General features: G+C 42.5%; 1 protein-coding gene across 1 annotated transcript in view; it reads left to right on the top strand.

Moving 5' to 3' along the window:
- Positions 1-22,550, top strand: part of Dscam (DS cell adhesion molecule) — a 556,660-nt gene that overhangs the window by 326,321 nt on the left and 207,789 nt on the right. Inside the window, exons 9-10 of the mRNA XM_075961310.1 lie at positions 5,757-6,035; positions 16,444-16,563. Coding sequence (XP_075817425.1) covers positions 5,757-6,035; positions 16,444-16,563 — 399 coding nt within the window. The remainder of the gene's footprint in view (positions 1-5,756; positions 6,036-16,443; positions 16,564-22,550) is intronic.

The following is a 22,550-nucleotide window of genomic DNA, read 5'->3' as shown; positions in this document are numbered from 1 at the left end:
GGCCAGTGAGATATCTGGGCAAGGCCTGAGCAAGTTTCATGAGGGCACAGCTATTCAGGTGGTGTGTTGTTGGGACTGAACTCTGATCGAGTGTTCGCAGAAATCGTCTTCCTATAATGTACAGAATTTGAAGATGGGGTGATTTTGGAAGATGGAAATGGGATGTTAAAGGGAAGGGTGCTCAGGAAATTGTCCATTTGATAAAGTGATCACCACACAATAATAAGTATCTGAGTTCAGACTTTTAAACTTGGCACAGGAACAGACACTCCTAATCCCACAACTGGAGCGGGAGAGATGCAGAGACCCTTGGGTCTTGCTAACCAGCCTGTCTAGATGATTTAGTAAGCTCCAGGTTTGATGAGAGACCCTATCTCAAGAGAATTAAAGTGGAGAATGATTGAAGAAGATACTTCTTCACATACACATGTACTTTAACTACTCATATATGTGCACACATGTGACACACACACAACATACACACAAAAAAGAAAATATTCTGAAGAACGACAAGAAATAACAGTATGTAAAACAGGGAAAAAGTAGGAAGAAAGGGACTGAACAAAGAGGTGTCCATATATATGTGTGTGTGTGTGTGTGTGTGTGTGTGTGTGTACATATACATATATCTCCTAGGAGATTTGAGAGGCAAAGGTCTTTGTGCATTCAGTTCAGCGGCACAGAACGATGGTGTTAGGACAATGGGGTGAGGGTGACAGGTGGATCTCAGGACTCAGTGGCCAGTCGCTCTAGCCAAATGGTAAATCCTTGGTTTACTGAGAGACACTGTCTCAAAATTAATGTAGAGATGTCATCAAACAATGTCATCCCAATATCAGTATCTCTCTCCATATATGTTCACAATCATGAGCACACCCACCCTCCACACCACCCCCCAAACCCTGAATTGAGATAACATTGCTAATTATCAAAGGTTGACCGGCACTCAACCCATGATCTTTCATTAATGTTCTAGACTCCTTTTTTTAAACAGAATACAGTTTTAATTTCTGGGAGTAAAAACAGAAGTGAATCAACTTTATTTAACATCCCTAGTATGAGTTTAGAAAGAATAAGAGCAGAAGCTGGCATTTGCAATAGTGGAAGGCTCTCAGCCCCCGCCTTCCTAAATACACAAACCTGGTAATAGGTGACATTTAGCCATTATTTACATACTTCTTGCAGAAAGGTTATGTCAAAACCCAGTGCATATCACACTCAGAAGCCCCACTCCTGTAATATTGCCAGCTTTTGCTGTCAACAGGATTTGGGCGCTTTGCTTCATTTAAGAGGGTGTTCTGAACTGGGTGAGGAGTTGACATATCCTGATCATGTGGTTGAGCGCTCTCAAAGGTTGCAGAAAGAGGATGTGGGGTGATGATGGTGAGTTTTATTATTATAACTGATTATTAATGTTATTGTTACGTGGTCCAATCTGGCAGTTAGGTTTTAGACCTCACCGAGGCAAGGCCTCTGTGCTGGGCCCTTGTCGGAATGTTTAACATTTTGTCGTCGATAACTCTAACTGAAGTGAGAGGCGGCAGCAATGAGGTGATGTGGGTAGTTAATTGGTCCAGGCATTAAATCTGCTTTCAAGAGGAGGCCCATTTTAAAATAGTGATGACCAGCACAGGATCAGATAGCAAACCTGACTTTCCCCTGACTCTCATTGCTTATTGCACCATAAACGTTTGTATGTTAACTATTTTGGACTTTTCTATGAACACACTACATTTTAAATATGACTTCTTATCTTTTTAAATATACAAACCATGATTCCCAATTTAGTCTCAATTGTCATCTATGATTTTTACAGAAAAACCAGCCATTAGGGACAGTGTGTTCCTGTACAGTGCTTCCCAACTCCAGACAAGCTACATGCTCTTATCCATGCCTGACTTCTCACCTCTCTTTAGTTCCCCACTGTGGTTCTTCACTAAGCCGGCCAGGATCCCTCATATCTCAGCATCTAGTTAGAACAAGTTATGAATAATGACTAACCAAGATGGTCATGGCAGTTTAAAATCATATGTTCAGAGCAGTGGCTTATGTCCTGAGTGGCATGCATGAATGAGGTTGTTGGCATTGGTTTTCTGGGATATACACACATACACGCATACATACCTACCTACATATATATACATACATATTATTTATTTATTTTATGTATATGAGTGTTTATTCATGTATATATATGTACCACATCTGTTCCTAGTGACCATGGAGGTGAGAAGAAAATACCAGAACCCCTGGAACTGGTATTGATGGTTTTGAGCCCCCATGTTGGTGCCAGAACTGAACCTCTGCGAGAGCAACCACCACTCTTAACCACTGAGCTATTTCTACAGCTGTACTATTGCTTTTCAGTATATTGAATGCACACCTCTTGACTTATGTTTTAGATATGTTTCTTCAAGCCATGTCTGAAGTCATTTATAAAGCTGTAATTGTGTCCCTTCTAATTCCATGTGTTGATGAATTTTAAACTTTTGGAAAGCATTAAGTTTTGGGGTGTGCGTTTTCATATGCATGTGTATGCATGTGGCATATGCTCACCTATGGACAGGTTCATCACCTATGTGGAGGGTAGAGGGGGATGCTGGGTATCTTACTCCACCATTTTCCATCTTGAGTCTCCATCACTGAACCTGGAGCTAGATGAGCAGCCAGGAAGCTCACGTGCACACACACACACACACACACACACACACGCACACACACACACGCACACACCACTACACCGCTGAGGTTACAAGTGCACATAAAGCCATGTCTGGCTGTTTATGAGGATAAAGGGGATTAGAACTGGACTCTTCATATCTGAACAGAAAGTAGTCTTACCTTCTGAGTAATCTCCCAGCCCCTGTTTTGGATTTCATGTGGATTTAAATGCCGCTCCGTCTGTACCCAATTCTTTCTGTCTACTGTTGGGAAATAGTATGCATGTGAGGTTCTTCTGTCTTACAACTCTCCCATGCATAAGGGGTTGTTGGTATAGCTCACAACTGTTGAACACAATTATCTATATCTACACTTTAAACTTGTTTTATCATTAATGGTTATGTAAAGATGCCTTCCATAGGCTGGGGAGATGTCTCAGTTAAGTGCCTGTCTTACAAGCATAGGAGCGTGAGTTTCATCCCTGGTACCTACACGAAACAGGCCAGGTGTGGTGATGCACACTTCTAATCCCATCACGAGGGAGGTAGAGACAGGAGGGTCCATGAGGCCCTCTTGCCAACCAGCCCAACATATTTGGTAAGCTCCACACCAAATGAGGACCCTATTGCAAACAGACAAGCTCCTTCTGAGGAACAGCGGTCTGGGTTGCTCTCCTGCCAGTGTGCATACACGCTCTCATAAGAACACACACACACACACACACACGTACCTTATAAGAACACACACACGCACACACACATGCACATACCATATAAGAACACACACACAAGTGCCTTACTTTCCATGTTTGTCTCAATGGGTAGAAAATAAGCATATATATGTTTTTTATCTGTGTTAAAATTCCTAGGGAAATTTAATTCTTTAGATGTGGTTTTGTTGCTTCTCCTCTTAAAGACACAGGAACTGAATCAAGTACTTACAGTTCACTGAGACACTGCCCTTGGTTGTTGAATCACTATCATGACTGATTAATAACTTGGGGCTTTGGTTGTCATTTATAGATAGGGAAACCAAGGCTCAGGGATGGGCTAAATGCAGATCTTAAGTAGCACAGCTGGATGGGCAGCTATGAAGCCTAGTTCCAAAGCTCTTACCTTAGAAAACCGATCTTCTATTCTGACGGCAAGCACCAAGCTAGCAAGAGGGACCAGTGTTTGTATAAATATGATGACCACCGGGGTTCTGTGTGTAAGAAACCAGGGATGAATAGTGCAGTCCTCTATATTACAAAGTATTAAAATCCATTCACTATCAATACTGTCTGTGTGTGCACAGAGTGAACAAGAGGTAAAGAAGGACAAGTATCCTTGTCCGACTGGTGTTTCCCCCAGCCCATTGCTGCTGTGAACTAACACATCTCATCTGCCGTTCCTGTCTATAGCACCACAGAGTATCCTCCTGGGACCCTGCCCCTTAGCTCAAATCAGCTCTTTGTAGACCCAAAACTGTGCCTCCACCTTGAGAAACTGTAATGCTCTGGACATCGGCTGTGCTAATTGGTTCCTTCAGCTGTTTTTGTTTCTAAATCTCTCTGGTTAAGATGAAACTCAAGCCTCCTAAAGACTAGGCCGTCTAGCTCTGGGCTGTGTTGGCAATTCTGAGTTCCGGCTGCCAGCTGTTTGTGAGAGAATGTAGTAGCAACAGTAATAATGTCAAGTCCCCAAGTAGCCATGACACTGCTGTGTTGCTGTTTGCTGCCTACGTCTTCGTGAATACTGCACTTGGCAGCGAACCATGCGCTATGTTTATTGCGGGGCTCATGGCATACAGTGGTGGCCACGCACATGCCAGGTGCCCGCTGAACAACATTTCATGAAATGAATGAATGATTGCGTACCTGTTCTCTACTTAGTCTTCTCAGCTGGGTTCCTGACGTCTCCCTTGAGTTGATAGTAGAGCTGAATCCATAGTGGATTAATGAACAGACACTATGGATATCAGCTTGCTGTTTGCTTCCCCTTCTGTCAGTTCATCTGGCATGGTGTCTTTTTACCACCAGTCATTTTGAGCTTTAGAATCTTAGCTTATAGCATATGTTATTTTCAAGCCCTCAGAATGGAATGTTTCTTTTTTCTTTAAAAAAAAAATAGAATATTTTTTCCTTTAAAAAAAAAGGTACATGCAAAACTACAACAATGACCAGCAGCAGTACAGGCTCCAACCTGAGCCAGATAGAAATGGCTTGCGCCCTCCTGAAAAGACCAACTTGTTCCCAGTCAAAGGGCAAAGCACCTTGTCGGGGGTTCCGTTTCCCCGGCTGCAGGGGGCTTATGGATGGTATATTAATAACCTGCCCATCCCGAGGGTTCCGACCTGGTTCCTTTGGCTCTACTTTGACTAGACTATGATTTAAAGAGTCTCCTAGGCCATCAAAGATGGTGACAAGGAAACATGGTCTGGAGGCAGGAAGACAAGGAACAGTTTATGAAGGGATCAAATTAAGAAAGAAACATCTAGAATGTTTAGCTGACTCTCTGACTGGCCAGACTGGCAGCATAACCTATTCCAACAGCACAGATACCTGGCTTGGGTCCATTCATGAGTAGAAATGCCCTCTAGAGAACATGCAAACTGTAATGGGTGTAGAACACCCCCCACTACCTACGATAAGTAGCTGCAGTGTGTGGCTGTTACTAGTCAGGTAAATGAGCTTGAGAGCTAACACTGGAACCCATGGTCCTGTTTGCCACTCAGTGCCAGTGGTAGCAAAACAGGAAAGCAAGAGCCTCCATCACATGCCGTGTGTAAAAAAAGCACACCAGACCTAAAGCCCTGTGAAAGGCTTCCTTCTGAAGAGCAGTTCAAATGTTGCGAGCCAAAAGTAGATTCTGCTGTATTGAATGGAATAATGAATCATATTTGTTGAACGACAAAGGAGCCTTGCTTTGCATTAAGCATGCTGAGGAATTTGAGTGACGGAGGTACACTTACCAGCCTTCTATAGTCTTCTATACCTTATAGACTCCTGGATTGTACTTGTGGGTCACTGCACATTCATTGGCAAATGGCGTAAGATAAAGTAAAATATCAGGCACTCATTATTGTCTTCCCTCTGCTACTTTTTTTCTTTCTAGTTCCACCTTTCATCCAACCTTTTGAGTTCCCGAGATTCTCCATCGGGCAGAGGGTCTTCATCCCGTGTGTGGTGGTCTCTGGGGACTTACCCATCACCATCACCTGGCAGAAGGATGGCCGGCCAATCCCGGCAAGCCTCGGGGTGACCATTGACAACATCGACTTCACCAGCTCCCTGAGGATCTCCAATCTCTCCCTGATGCACAATGGGAATTACACCTGCATTGCCCGGAACGAGGCGGCAGCCGTGGAACACCAGAGTCAGCTGATTGTGAGAGGTGGGTGAAATGAGGTAGTCCACGCAGTGGGATCTGATGGCGGCGGGGCTCGAAATACTGTGAAAATGATCAGGAACAGGAGTTCTCTATTCTCCCACTTAAATAAAGAGAAATCAATATGAGTTCCTCTAAATTCTGAAACAAAATTATATTTGTCTAATCTCTAATATGTCCAATAAAACGGCTTAGGAACATGTACAAGGGAATGTTATGGAATCTGATGAAACAGGGCTTCCACTGAGCACATAAGGTTTTAAGGAGAAAAATTTGTTAGCCCTGACTTTATTATGTTTATTTTGTATAAGGCTCTTAATCATATACCTTGTCATGTGGATTCATAGCTGTTGAAATAAACATTTACAGGACTGGAGAGATGAGTTAACAGTTAAGAGTATGCACTGTGCTTGCAGAAGACCTAGTTCTGGGACCAGCACTGGTCCAGTAGCTCACAACCACGATGGTAACTCCAGCTCTAGGAGACTGAGGACTGTTGCCTCTCATGGCACCTGCGCTCACAGATTTCTCCAACCACAACCCCCACCCCTGCCCCACACACTTACTTAAAAGTAAAATAAACCTTTAAAAAATAACGTTGACTAGTACCATATATCACAGCTTTTCTAAAGAGCTACAGCATGGTAAAGATTTTATAGAAGGGACCCTCTTTGCTCCTTACTTCTCTTTAGTGTTAAATACATCATTGTTGGGGGAAGCTTTTGAGATGGTTTAAATTAAGATTACTGTCATTGTATCTATGGTCAGCAAATAAAACAGGAGAGTCTAGTGTATAGAGAACACTGGGAGGGATCTAATCCTGCAAAGATGTGCTGATTCTGCTTCAAATCTTTAATGTATACACCAGAGCCTCACCGTGGCTCATGCTCTAAGGGTGGCATAGTACTAGTTATCCACCAACCTGTCAAGCACAGATGTGATGTGACTTCCTGATTCTCTAAGGGTGTAATCATCATGCATATTGAGAAGGTAGCTATGAAGGAGTGACGCTGATCTTTTGGTCTTTTAAATCCCCAAATATTGGCGTCTCTGTAGTAAAAGGAAGTGGTGGGCTGCATTCCTGGCGCCTGGCCTCCCAGCTAGTTTACACCCGAAATAATTACATGGAAACTGTATTCATTTAAACACTGCCTGGCCTATTATATCTAGCCTCTTTTTGGCTAACTCTCACATATCAGTTTAACCCATCTTCATTAATGTGTATTGCCACTTGACTGTGGCTTACCGGCATGAGTCTAACCAGTGTCCGTCTCAGAGAGGAAAGCCATGGCATCTGCCTGACTCTGCTTTCTTTCTCCCAGCATTATGTTTGGTCTACTCCACCTATCTAAATTTTGCCCTATCAAAAAGCCAATGCAGTTTCTTTATTTGACCAATGAAAGCAACTCATAGAAAGAAGACCCTCCTGCACCACGTCTCCATGCAGTTATTATCTCTAGGACCATCAATAGTGGTCTTCCTTGAGAAGAGGGTCCCTGTCCTTCCTCAGTCTGGAGCTGTGTCTTCTCACACATCTCCTTTTCTGACAGAAACAAATGTTTTTCTTAATCCTCACCAACAGAACCCAGAGAGTGCTGTGCACCTGGAAGTTGTGGGAAGAAGACAACTTCACATATTTGGAAAACAAATAAAGCAAAACCAAACCAAAACACTCTTGTAATGAATAATCAGGACACTAGGTCTTCATTTAGAAATAAAAGATACACAATGACTATGGGAATTAGGAAACTTCTTCCCTTTCCCTTACTTTTAAAAAGATAAATAAAAATAGGAACCTTTTGTCTCAGCTTCCCAATTTTTTCTCCAAGCAGAATTACCATTGTTTGTGAAGGGCATAACAGTGCCTTGACTATCTTCAATATAATCTATTCTGAAGGATTGAGGTCAGGAGAGACAAACAGTAGATTTTTAAAAAAAGAACATGCTAGGATGATGATGATGATGATGATTTATTATCATTATTACTTGAGAAACAGTAACCGGCATCATTTTGGCCAAGACTAATGTCAGCTGAACTAAAATTGGCCTCACTCTTCAAGTGACAGAGTAGATTTTAATCTCATTAGTCATGGACTTGTTCAAAAATTAGCTTCTCTTACGTGTACAGTGTCAGCAGGTGGGTGACAGAGCTATGGGGATAGAATGTGCTTCATGTACTGGTCACTGTGACTTGAGAAGTTAGAGAGAACAAGGTGTCATAGGACAGAATCTCACATGAACTGCACCATGGAACCCCCAGAACACTGAAGATCACATGTGTGTGATTTCTGGTCCTAAGCCAAATACATTAAATGATCATTTTTGAAAATAGATCTATCTCCCCTGTGGGAAATTATTAACTTTTTCTCCAAAATCACTGATAAGTGATTCTCAGATTTTGCCAAAGTTTACAATGTCACAGGGAGCTGTAAAGTTCTAGCTTCCAGACTGTAGACCAGGCTAAGGAATCAGACAACCTAGAGGTGGTGCAGGTCTTGACCACTCATGACCATTCATTGATCTTATAGTGGGCTCTGACATGTCCTCTATTGGTACCCTGGGTTTTGACCATGTGGTTATTCAACAAGTCTACTCTTTTCCCTTCATGCACAGAGTCTCTGACCAGGGTGGCAACATCAACTGACTTATCTTTTTATTTTTCTAATAGTTCTTTCGGAATTTTGAGCCATGTGGTTTGGCCTTAACCACCTCTTCCCAACTCCCAGGTCCAATTGTGTCTTTTTTCTTTAACACCCATCAATTTCAATTTGTGCTGTCCATATACTGTCGGAAGTGTGGCCTTCTCTAGAGTGTGGTCAACATTCGAGTTACATTCTTAAGGAAAATCGACCGTTCCTTTCCTAATAGTTATCAATTGCTAACAACTTCTCAGCTATGAGTTGAACTCCATGCCCATCTTCCTACTCAATGCTATTTTTTTTTATTGTGGTTTGAGCTACATGGGTCTTGTTCAGGCTGTCACAATCACTGAGTTAATATGTGCAGTTTCCCTGTGGTATTCAGAGGATATTGTTTCCTTATCTTCATCTACTTCCTCTAGCTCTTAGTGTCTTTCTGTCCACCCTCCTTCCATGATTATCCTTAACCTTGGGAGAAAGGTATATAGATAGGGCTGAGAAGTCTTCAGTTTCTTATTCTCTGAACCTTGATCAGTTGTGAGTCTCTGTGTTAATCACCATACACTGCAAATAGATTAACACAGAGACCCACAACTGGTCACACTTCTCTGGTGAGTGCTGAAAGATGCACATATCTATGGGTATGACAAGTCATTAGACATTAGTTGAATATCATATTCATTTCTGACCCAATAATGATGCAGGTATGGGTTTCATCTTGTGGAGTAAACATTAAATCCAATCATGAAATAGTTGGTTACTTCCACAATGTTTTGAACCACAGTTTTACCAATCATAAGGTATGTCTTGCCAGGCTGGTCACTAATTGTAATTCTCTAGATTCATAGCTTGGTAAGGTGGATGATTATGTTCCTCCTCTGTTAGCTTTCCTAGCACTGTTGTCATCATGAAAGCTAGCCAATAGGGATGATGCCTCCAGGTGTGTACCAGAATGACATCTCCATGTTCTATGATCCAATATTTGATGTCTTCAGCAATGGGATCTTACTGCCAAGTTCTAGAGGGCAACCAAAAACATTGGCAATAACCTATAACATTTGTGGGCTATATAACCTTACTGGCCAACAACTCCAAAAGACATCACCCATTCCTGGTACTGTGATTTTAATTATTAGCCTATAGCAGGAGCACTGTTGCCATGTTATGTATGTATATATAATAGGAAGCATATATTGTAGTAGGTTTCAGTTATCACATTGCTGCTGTGTGAGAGATTGGCTGAGCTATAAAACACAGAGAGTGATACTCACGACCCATTCCTAGTGACAGCCCTCTACCAGCCTTGTCCCCCCGCCAAAGGCCCCACAACATTTTAAAGCAACACCTCCAGCCGAGGTTCCATGGTCCAAGCACATGAGTGACATTTTGCATTCAATCCACAGCACACATTTATCTGATAACAAGACCATGAGAATGTCACAGGCCCCATGATGAGGGAAGAGGTGAGGGTACAAACCTAAGACGTTTCAACTTCCATTGTTTTCTTAGTAATGTTGTAAGATATTCCCATAAAGCCTCACTGACAAGACGACCTTAACATGAGATGAACAAGGCAACAACAGACACCCCACAGTGCATGGGGAACAACCCATGAAGCCTCAACTGTCCACAAGATCTACAGAAATGCTGAGGGTGGGATAAACAGTCTTCCCAAGAGCAGAGCACACCGATTGGTAGTCTAATACTGAATGGTCAAACCTGGAAACTTACATACAATAACAAATGACATATAGATGAGGCAGGTTATGTTGAGTAATATGTGTCCTATGATAATTAGTGAGAAAAAGAGGCCATAATTTTGAAAGAGAACACATAAGCACTTATTAGAAGGTTTGGAGGGAGGAAAGAAAATGGAGGAATGGTACATCTCAAAAACAAAGTTTTTAAAAAGTGAGAAAAGGTATTTACAGAAAATATATTCTGATTAAAATTGAACTCGTACAACATAACCAGCTTGGGAATTTGTATAATGCAGATCTCATGGTAGGTCCTTGTCCTGTCATAAAATCAAGTCACCTTGAAGAGTTTATAACTGGCTTCTGGGTGTGGAGAGCTGGCTCAGCAGTTAAGAACACTGCTTGCTTTTGCAGTTGGCTCATGTGCAATTCCCAGCTCCCATGTGGAGCCTCACAGCCATTGGTGACTCCCCTCTGGCTTCCAGCACTGTATACATAGAGCACATAAATACACAGGCAGTCAGATTACACATGCACATAAATAAAAACATAAAATCTGACAAAGCACACACACAACCCTACAAGTAACCAATGTCAAGGTCCCTTCTAGCTATTTTTCATCTCATTATTTCATCAAGATAGTGGCTAAAAGAAAAGAATCTGTCAAACACTATGGGATATGAAGCCCGGTGAGCACTTTTTCCTCTCTTAAAGTCTTTCCCCAAGGCAGTCCTTGTTTTGTTTCCTTAAACATCTTCCTAGTGATGTTTTTGGTGTTTTTGCATTTTACTTTCTAAAGAGAAAGGAAACTATTCATAGCTATGAATCCTTAAAACAACCATGGTTAATTTGTAAATCTAACACTTTGTACTTGCTTTCAATGGCTATACCTTCTTTAATTTTATTTTAGTTATTTCTTCTTCCATCATTATCAACTCTGTACTTAGCATACATACTTACCAGACCCTGCTATAGTTGCTGGGATGACAGAAGGTCTTCTGGGCTGTAGAGAGCTTCTGGGCCAATAGGAGAGAAACAGGTAACAGATCAAGCAGTATGTCAAGTAGCAGAGCAGTCACTGAAGAAGGAAGGAGAGCTAGGAGACTTGGCTTAGGGGCCTCATGCAGCGATTCCTAAGGGGAATAGGAGGATGGAATCCTGAAATTTTAGCAAACAGCCACTAAGTAGGATGGCAGCAAAAAAGACTATGTATTCTGGAAAGCCTGTTAACTTTGATGGTGGGAGGTGGCACAGGGCAGAAAGTGCTAGTTGAAATCTGTGTGGAGGGTTAGCTGCAGGGCTGACTTGACTCAAGGTCCTGGGTCCTAGGAAAGTCTCAAGGCCATGGGAATCAATTAGAAGCATAGATCACCTTCTGAGAAGAAGTGAGCTGGAGAGTACAGAGGCCTACAGCAGAAATTTCCTGCTCCCCATGAGAAGCAGAGACATGGAAGCCAGGTGGTAGCTGCAGGAAGTATCAGGGTCATTGCAGAAGTTTCTCTGTTGCCCTTGGTGACCAGTTATATTCAGGTCTGTGTGTGAAGGGTTGATGACACACCTTCCCAAGAGAGCAGCCAGTGCACTGCTGTCCTGGATGTTTGTTTGAGCTGGCTTTCTGATGGTCCCATTCTCTCTAACCTTCATACAAAGTAGCTGAGGAAGGGCAGGCTCTCCAGGCTCACACCCGCTGTGAGTGCCAGCCCTTTTCTGTGGTCTGGAAACTGTGCAGCTGTGCTCAAAATTCCAGCTTTTGATGTAAATGGCCAATGTAAGTCAGGGACTTTTTAATCAGTGCTTTAGCCACAGTTTGCACTGAATAAATGAAAACAGAACTTTCAGGTGACATTAAGGCTCTTTCTGCCCACTGACACCATCCAGAGAACATTCCACATTGCACACCGGGGCCTTGACTAACCTCAGAACACAAGCTGGTGCTTGGTTCATGAAGGATGCAAATACTAAATTGATGAAATACATCACATGAAAGTACATTTAAAATAGTATATCAAATTTCTCTGTGCCTTTTACTTTAATCTTTCACTGGAATTGAGAAATGTCTCTGTCTTATATGCTTTAAAATCTTGGTCTGAGATGTGGAGTGGGAAACATAGAAACAGAATGAGGAGTTTAGAGGTCTTGAGATCGCCTGTCACTGAGAGGGTGATTTGGGGAGTCTTGGAGTGACAGGCTATTAATTACAGGAGCAAAACATACCTTGATAGCAGAGAGATTGATGTTCTTGACATGATCACAGATTTCATGGAGGAATGTACTCCATGGACCTTGATATGAAATCAGGTTCACGAAGAAAGAGAGGGTGTAGACACAATTGAACTTTCTGTAGGCTGACAAGACCCACACGGCTGTATGTGCATTGTCTATGTGAGCTTAGAAACATGGGTGACTTCTTTGAACCTTGACCTTCTCATTCATACATAGTGAGAATTCCCCTGTGACTTCTAGGCATTGTGAGTTGCTAACAACCTTTGGGTTGGAGCATGTGGTTACCAGAAGTGCCTCCATCTCCCCTAAGCCTAGTGAATATCCTGTGATCAAAATAGTATCCAAATCCTGTACTTAGAGTCTGTTCTCACAGGGTGCAGAACCTGTGAGGGACAGTCAGTTAGAGAAACAATACCAGGCAACTGTACTAAAAGTAGGGATGAGGGTTCAGAGAAGGGATGAACTTTCAGTGGAGATAAAGCCAGGGCAGGTAGGAACACATCAAACAGAGGCATGGAGAAGAGTGAAGACCCAAAGCAAGACCATCCTAGGGACTAGTGAACAGGAAGAACTCTGGAATGGCTTCAGAAAAGCCTGCAGGGGAAGTTCTCCAAGAGCCTGCAAAGCAGCATAGGAGAATGAGCATGATCAATACCTCATGGTGTTGTGATGGTTTTCCAAGTATCGTTTACGTCATTGGATGGAGAAGGGGTTCAAGTGGGGCACTGGTGACAGGAATGACAAATGGAGGCTGTTTAAGTTAAGAGACAGTATTGCCCTCACCTACTATTCACATTTCTCCTGAGAGCAGACTGTCATCAGAACTGGCTGCAGATCACTTAGTTGGGTTGTAAATCCTGCATCCCCAGTAAGAGAGAGTAGGGAAGGTTAAGATCAAAGAAAGCAGAAGGCAGTAGAAGTTGCTTTAGTGAGCTGCTATCATGGTCAGCTCACACTCATTCTTACCTGCTTCTTTCTAAGGAGCCATCTGAAATGGATACCAGCAGCTTCGGTATCACCAAGGAGATATAAGAGAAACAAACTCTGAGACTCCACCTCAAACCCAGGAGTTTCCCACTCTCCCTGTGATGGGAAGGGTTAGGATATGGTTTGGCTATGAGCTCAGTGGTATATATTTTCTTCCATGTTGTCTCAAGTTGCATTCATTGGTTATTCTCTTTATCATAAAAATCCAGAACCCTGCTTATTTGTTTTCATGAAAGCATGTATCACTGTGAGACTCAGAAGAGGGAGTTCTATGAGGAGAGAGAAAAGCCTACCGAGGGAACCCATGGGCTATCCTTACCAGTATGTGGGAAATTCTTGAGTAATGACATCGGAGAATTATTCTACTAATCAGGGACCATTTCCATCTGTAATTACACTGTACTCACCATGTGTTAATATCCCATATAGACATCTTTGATGAGTTTTTAAGCAGAATTTTTTAGCTTAGAGCCAAATTGAGTGAAGGGTCATGGATGAGCGGTAGCTGAGCGTGTGCCAGCTGGGTGTCTCATCTGGTAAAAAAGCAGCTCTTCCTCTTGGCAGAATTAGCTGCCAGTTTGCCTCGCACACCACGGAAAATGAGTCTAGTATGCTGTTTTAATTTTCATCGACCCTGAAGGTTGTTGATCATTTTTATTAGAAAATTGGGTATGGTGTGATGGTACATGAGAGGGTACCCCTATCATCCTGGAACTTGAGAGGAAGAAGCAGGAGGGTCGAGAGTTTCAAACCAACTTGAACTATACAGGAAAACTTTGTCTCAAATAAAACAATAAATAAATAAACAAACCTAGCAGCATGAGCTGAAGATGTGGCTGAGCAGTTAAGAATACTGGTTGTTCTTCCAAAACACTCAGGTTCAATTCTTAGCATCCACATGGTAGCCCATAGCCACCTGTAACTCCAATTCTAGGGGTCCAATGCCCTTTTCTTAGTTCCTTGGTCCCTGAACACATGACATGCAGGCAAAATGCCCATACATACAAATTTTAAAAAGAAATCTTTTTTTTAAAAAGGAAGGTAGGAAGAGAGATAGTGATGGAGGAAAGATGGGGTAGGAAGGAGAAAGGAGAGGTGGGAGAGAAGAAACAAGACAGAGAGAAAAAAATAGTCTGTGTATTCTCTCATATTTTCCTAGGAATAATCTCCTGGCCTTAAGGCATTGGCTTTTATGAATTTATTCCAAGTACATATACATATGATCAAATGCATTTTTCTCAAAATGTTACTTACATGACATAAAATTGCTGAGCAGTTTACAAATATTCCAGATCCCATTGCTATGTGAGTGCTTGTTTCAAAACTGGGCATCTGAGTTTACTAAAGGAAGCAGCTCCCAGAGTCATTTCTTTCTTCCCACAAAGTCCTGAACTTTCTGATCCTCAACTCATCTTCTACTCATAACAGTCCTATGTTGTGGGTACCACAATTATCCCTAATGTATGTACTAGGAAGTTGAGCCACCTTGTAATCTACACAAGGTCCAATGCAAGAATCAACAGAACTGGAAACTGATGTGTTCATCCTGAGCTGTGTTCTTCCTCCCCACTGTCACCTTTCCATGTTTAATGTTTTCTACAAAAACAAAACTAAAAATGAAACAAATCAAAAAAAACTGGACTAAAAAATGGATAAAGGAGTTGTTCTCTCCTGAGATTCATCTCCAACTGCTTCTCTTTCTTGATATGGTTCCCTCATCCTTGGTCACTTCATGACCCAACTGGTCTCCACTGTGGCTTGAATCCTTCCAGCGTGTTTCTAAACTGTTTATTTTAGTGAGATCCTAGGCACCTCCGCAGTCTATAGCATGTGCTACCTGGAATTCTTACCTCTCTGAAGTACCGAGGTCCACACGTGTACCTCAATATTGGGAATTCTAGAATCTAAAGCAAGGAAGATTAATCTTATCAGGTGTGGGAAGAAAGAGAACACCCTTTGTATGCCACATGTTTAATCTCCAGTGGATGCAATCCATCTCTCTCACAGTGCATAGCTATCACACGAGGAGTCCACCCCACAGGGGATCCCCAGTGTACTGTACATATACTCAGTAGACCACTGTCAGATGCCACCATTTTTAGAAGAATGTTGACCTGTTCATTAAGACTCACACACTACTAACCTCCTAGTAGTTTAGCACAAAGCATTGGGCTGTAAGTAGAGAGTTGAGTATGCTATATGTTGGGATTGATCTACCCAGCACCTCACAGAATTCCTACATAATCAGGTTCTGAATCTCATGGGTGCACCAGAGTCATCTTGGCACCTCCCATTAACCAACTCTGTGGTTCTACTTTGGGCCTGCCCAGTTCTGACTTATAGGGAAGAGTGGCTCATGTGTCCTGGTGGGGTGTCTGGGGCAAAGTTCATCAGCATGCCATGCTCTCTGCTACCTTTGGGGAGTGCTTGTCAGTTTTTTCATCTTCTGGTAGCAGAAAGTCTGTAAGACTTTGAATAGCTCCTAACAACGGAAACACTCATCCTTGATAAGTACAATTTGGAGAACATATAATTTACTTTCTCATTATATATTGGCCATTATTCTATTCTGTGTAGAGTGAATTCCTGACAGTCTTGAGTATCACATGCCATTGGGTTGGCCAATGCTCCTTGCATCTATGAAAAACCAATTTCCCTACTACAAAACAAAATCTCCACTAAAAACAATCTGTAGATGACCCTCCAGGACCCACACTGTTTCCCCCACATGTCTGAGCTGCAAACATGGCTATTGCTTTTGTATTTGTGTGACAATTCTTCTACTTGAAGGTTTACAGAGATAATTGTTTCATAAGATCACAGCTTTGACCAGTGGCCCTGTCTGAATGATGTCATTTCTCTTTGCAGTTCCTCCCAAGTTTGTGGTGCAACCCCGGGACCAGGATGGGATCTATGGCAAAGCAGTGATTCTCAATTGCTCTGCAGAAGGTTATCCTGTGCCTACAATTGTGTGGAAGTTCTCAAAAGGTATGAAGCGACTTGAACTGTTTATTGCATGCTAATCACACAGTATGCTGTCGACAATACTTGTCCTTTCAGAGATGTTTTTTGCAGGCAGATATGTCATTCTGTCTCCCCCTAATCCATCTCGTATACACCACAGTGGATCCCTAAGACCTCATCATTTAAATCACGGAAGTGCCCCTAACGTGTCCTTGGAACGGCTTTCACCGCCAGTAAAATATACCTTCCCATCTTTATAATGACTACGGGTTACTCAGAGACTCCTGCCGACACAAATACAAGGAGTGGGACCCCAGTGTTGGAATTATTCATTGCTGGAAATTATTCCTTAGATACCTGGCACTCTGTGCTTTTAGAGAACTAAAGTTAAAATAATTGGCTTTTTAGATTTATCGGGATAAGGTAGAATCCTACATATAGTCACCCCAGGGTGCTTCTGGTAAGTGACTAGTGTTCCGGCTTCCATACCTAACACACCTAACACCTCCTCACGAGGATGGTGGCTCATTTCGCTGGTAGATCACACAGTGAGCATTTGTTAGATTGCAATGTGTGCTGTGGAAGCTGAAGGTGATACCATTTTAGATATGAGGAAAATCATTTCCATTCACAATATAGTTTTCTCCAGGCAAGGTCCCCAACCATCCCAAATGAGGAAACTCTGTCTTCACAGTCTGTAATTTATTCCTCCAAACACCAAGAACCAGGCATCTGTTGAGAAATGAACAGCCGGTCAGTCATGATCTCCCTAGCCAGTGAAGATGTGTTTGTTGTTCATGTTTAATCATCAAGAGTCCGCTTTTCTCCCTGGTCCCTTAACTACAATCTGCATTCTAGGCATTTCTTTTTATAATAAATTATCTTCTCCTTGTGAAAACAACCACAGTGGAGGAAAAAGCAAATGGTAAAGTTTCCATCACCTTCCTGGTGTAGATTGGCTGAGAGAGCAGAGGGGCTTCGGGTGGTAATTAGGAGAACAAGAGAACTCATTTAAAAAGAAAAAGAAACACCCTTCCCTGTTGTCCTTCTTCTTCCACCTGTGGGAGTTACCTTGTTGAAAGATAAAAACTGCTGCTGAGTTTCATCCCCTGAGACTTATTTTTAGTCATATCTGGAGCCCCATGTTGCATTATTAGATTGGAATGGACAAACAGAACAAATTTGATTTAGCTCCTATCTGCAGCATATTGGATAGTGTGAACACTTTCTTTGACATTTACTGTCAAAATTATTTTTAAGTTGCCACTCACACATATCCTCTGCTTCTTCCTGATGCTATTTCCAGACTTTTTGTACCCCTGAAATAAACCTCTTTTCATCCACTTCGGTGTCTATGAGACTAATTGTTTTGTGCAGGTGACTTCCTAGAAGTGGCCTAGCAAGACTCCATGGAAGGTCCTTGTCTGTCTTATCCAACGGACTTTGCCCCCAACAGTGACAGAATGTGTGCCCCTTTCTCTCTTCAAAGATAAGATCTTTTTTCCTTGTGTTATCTTTACACTTGTGAGTGAAAATGGCTTTCCCTTTTTGTTTGCATATTTAGACAACTAATTGTGTTAAGATTGTTGCATTACTTGTTAACTGATATTTCTGTTCCCCCTTTGGGGACTTTCTGAGCCCTGTTACTGCCATATCTGTCTTTTTTTTTTTTTTGGTTTTTTCGAGACAAGGTTTCTCTGTGGTTTTGGAGCCTGTCCTGGAACTAGCTCTTGTAGACCAGGCTGGTCTCGAACTCACAGAGATCCGCCTGCCTCTGCCTCCCTAGTGCTGGGATTAAAGGCGTGCGCCACCACTGCCCGGCCCCCATATCTGTCTTTATGTCTTGTTTGTGAACACACTCTGTACAGACTCCACAACCCACATTTTCATTTTACCTTTTCCCATCACTGATAAGCACATTAAGTCATAGTAGCTTTTTCATTTATAAACTCCCCATGGAAATTCAGATTATTGGAGAGAAAAAAAGGAAACCATAGAACGATTGCTGTTGTTTTTAATCAGGTCTGCCAGTATGGTCCTCAGTAGCAGATATGTACAGATATGGTTTCTTGCATCTGATCACGTGATCCTCTTTGGTTTGTAATCCTAATTTTCCAGTTAACAATATGCTATTGATCTTTTTTTTTCCTGTAGTACCAGATATTGACATTCAATATGTGTTTTGAAACATCTGCGGGTTTATATTAACAAGTCAGCACTGCCAGAGTTAAGATAAAATTTATAGGCTGGGTGTGGTAGGTAGCTCACACCTTTAATCCCAGCACTCAGGGAGGCAGAGGCAGGTGGATCTCTAAATTCAAGGCCAACCTAGTCAACAGAGAGAATTCCAGGACAGCCAGAGCTACACAGAGAAACTGCCTTGAAAAATGAAAGTGGGTGGGAGCTTTACAAATATTTACAAGAATTACTCTTCCCCCTATGTAGACAGTAGAGTTTAATTTATGCTTGTAAGTTTGGCTTTTGATTGACAGGTAACTGCGCACATGTGATATGTGTTCTTCATACCTGCGTGCATTGTCACAGACACATCAGAAGAACTGGCATACTGCCCATGCTTTCTTTGTAATAAGACCACTCCAAAGTCCTTTCCCCTGGTTCCTCTGAAATGCATAATAGATTGTGGCTATGAAGTCATCTTGCAATGAAACAGCAAGACAAAGTGCATCTGTCCTTACCCATCGGATCTGCAGTCCACTGCCCAGTCTTGTGCTCGCCTCCCTCCTAAGCCTCTGATGTCTGCCACTCTGTTCTCCTTTCCTGTAAGACCAGTCACTTTATATTCTAGAACTGGATTGAGTCCCACAACACTGTCTTAGTCTCTCCATATTTACTCAGCACGAGGTCCTTTGGTCATGTGTATGTCCTCACAGATGACACACTCTCTCACTGGCTCGCCTGAGTTATCAGAGACCCTAACCCCTCATACCTTTACGAGAATTATGCTATTTCCTCCAACCGCTATAAACTTGGGAGCAACTTCAACATTCCCATGGAGGATGGGTCAGCAGGAATGGTCTGCTCCATTTTATAATCTTTCCAGAACTGCATCAGCCGCGCTAGCCTCCCCCTGGCTCCCTGGCCACCTCGCCCACTCCATAAAGGAATCAGCAGGCTGTGCTGTATGTACTTAGGCAGGCTATCATGCCATAGCGTGGTATCTCACTATATTTCAGGTGTCTCTAGGACTTCCCCGTGTTTGGCTTTTCTTCAGCTCTTTATTCTTAGAAAATGCCATGCTGTGTTCCATTACATTGATCTTTGTAGATGTGTTTATTTTTCCCCTGGGATTATTTTCTGTAAGTAGAATTGCTGCCTCAAAGTGTAAACAATTTTTTTTTTTTTTAAATTTATTTATTTATTAAAGATTTCTGTCTCTTCCCCGCCACCGCCTCCCATTTCCCTCCCCCTCCCCCAATTAAGTCTCCCCCCCCCAGCCCGAAAAGCAATCAGGGTTCCCTGTCCTGTGGGAAGTCCAAGGAACCCCCACCTCCATCCAGGTCTAGTAAGTTGAGCATCCAAACTGCCTAGGCTCCCACAAAGCCAGTGCGTGCAGTAGGATCAGAAACCCATTGCCATTGTTCTTGAGTTCTCAGTATTCCTCATTGTCCGCTATGTTCAGAGAGTCCGGTTTTATCCCAGGCTTTTATATATATCCTTTTATAGCTTTTAGACACATTGACGGTTTGCACAGACTTCCTCAGTGTGAAGTAGTGCCTGCTTCTTAGAACAAGAATAATGCTGCATTTTATGCCCGATTCTTAATGGTTTCCAATCTAATAGAAGAATGGTTTGTGCTATTTTACTGAAGCAATAAAGATGACACATTAAAACTTATGTTGATAATGGAATATGTTTCAAATAGCATAGTCAGTGAGGACAAAAGGCCAGTTCCCTTAAATATGACAGCGCACAGGACTGGAGATATGATTCAGAGGTTAAGGGCACCATCTTCTCTCCCAGAAAACCTGGGTTTAGTACCCAGCACCTACGTGGTGTCTCACAAGCATATGTAACTCCAGTTCCAGGGCATCCACTGCCTCCTCTGACTTTCTGGGCACCAAGCACATATATTATACACAGACATATAAATATTCACATATATAAAATAAAACTATGTCTTTTTAAATTATTAATTTTACATCCCAAGCGCAGCCTCTCCTTTCCCTCCTCCCCTCTGTTCCCCCAACCCACACCTCCTCTGTAATCACTCAGAAAGGAGCAGGCCTCTCGTGGGCTTCCACAAAGCATATCAAGCTGCTATAAGAGCAAGCACCTCCCCCCTGTATTCAGGCTGGACAAAGCAATCCAGCATGAGGAATAGGGTTCAAACTCAGGCCATTAGCTGGGAGACAGGGGCCTTTATCTGCTTTATTAGTTTAGATTCTCTAAGGGAACAGAACTGAGAGAATAAAGACAGACAGAGAGACAGAGAGAAAGAGAGAGACACAGAGAGATGATATAAAGATATAGATGGGGATTTGGAGTGGCTTACAGGCTGTAATCTGGTTAGTCCAACAGTGATTGTCTTACTACCAAAAGGCTGAAAATTCTATAGTTGTTCAGTCTACAAGACTGGATGCCTCATCTGGCCTTCAGTCTATGTTGGTATCCTAAGGAAGTAGGTTCTAATACCAGCAAAGGACTCCCTCAGCAACAAGATAGATGGACTTACCAGTGAGAGTGAGATCAAGCAGCCACAAAACAAAAACTTCCTTCTTCCATCTCCATTTATATGGGCTGCCCCAGATTTAGTATAGATGTTCCCACTTAATAATCTGATCAAAAAAATCTCTTACAATCATGCCCAGAAGCTTGGGTTTTTAGTTGATTCTACATATAGTCAAATTGACATTTAAGATTAACCATCACAAGTATGTTGCAGAAACATCAAGGGGGACACAGTGTCTGGAGAAAAGTACATGACAGGATGTTGTAGGGGTTAGACTTCTCTGTCAGTCACTGTGAGCATATGGCTTAGCCAAGGGGCATGGGACCCTGTGCTGGTGGTGATGATGAATTCTCTATTCTGTAAAGTTAGAGGCAGCCAAAGCAGTCCATGCCATAACAGAACCACAGTAATGCTGGTGTGTTCCAAAACCAGATGGGAAAGAGGCAGGAAACATACTAGACCTGCCTAGAAACATATGTCATAATGAGTTTGAAGCAAGGTAGAAGGATGAGGAGTTGGAAGCTGTCTTTCTGTAACTGGCAAACTGGATGTGTGTATGAAGGAAATGAAGAGTAGGGCAAAGAGAGGTCTTTGCCCTAAGCTGTGAGAGGAGGAGATCTTGGGCTGGGAAAGAAGGAAGGAGTTTTTCTTTGCAGAAGCAGCCATGAGTTCCCATAGCAACAGTTCTGTGTGTACTAAGTGCCCTCCGTTTCTGAATTCCTTCCCTCGCCCCTCCTCTCCTCTCTCCTTCCTTTCTTTCTCTTCCTTTGTCAGTTTTCACTCTTCTTCTTTCCCTCTCTCCCAGTCTTTTCTCCTTTTCATTTCTCTAATGCTTTTTCTCTCCTCTGCGCGCTCTCTCTCTCTCTCTCTCTCTCTCTCTCTCTCTCTCTCTCTCTCTCTCTCTCTCTCTCTCTCTCTGTGTGTGTGTGTGTGTTTCTTCCTTTACTCCTCTATGCCTCTCTCTTAATTTTTTCTCTCTTTCCCCTCTTCTTTGCTTTATTCTCATCATCATCACCATCTGCTTCTTCTTTTCTTCTATTACTTTCTTCTCTGTGTCTTCTCTGTGTCTGTCTCTCTCTTTCCCCTCTACTTCTTCTCTCTCCTTTCTGTCTCTCTGAGGAGCACTTTCCCCTTCTCTAGGGCTCCTCTAATCTTCCTCTTACTCTGATACCACAGGCCCCACTTCAGTTCCCCACAGTCCTGGGTTAGTTTTATGCCCTTCCAGTCCCTCAGCCACAGCATTTTCTGGGGAAGTGTGAATGGAAGATGGCTCATTCGTTTCCGGGCTGCCCAGGCATGAACAATCACACAGAAACTATAT

Source organism: Microtus pennsylvanicus, chromosome 1 (assembly GCF_037038515.1).
Source record: "Microtus pennsylvanicus isolate mMicPen1 chromosome 1, mMicPen1.hap1, whole genome shotgun sequence".
Taxonomy (NCBI): domain Eukaryota; kingdom Metazoa; phylum Chordata; class Mammalia; order Rodentia; family Cricetidae; genus Microtus; species Microtus pennsylvanicus.
This window is presented reverse-complemented; position numbering and strand designations above follow the sequence as displayed.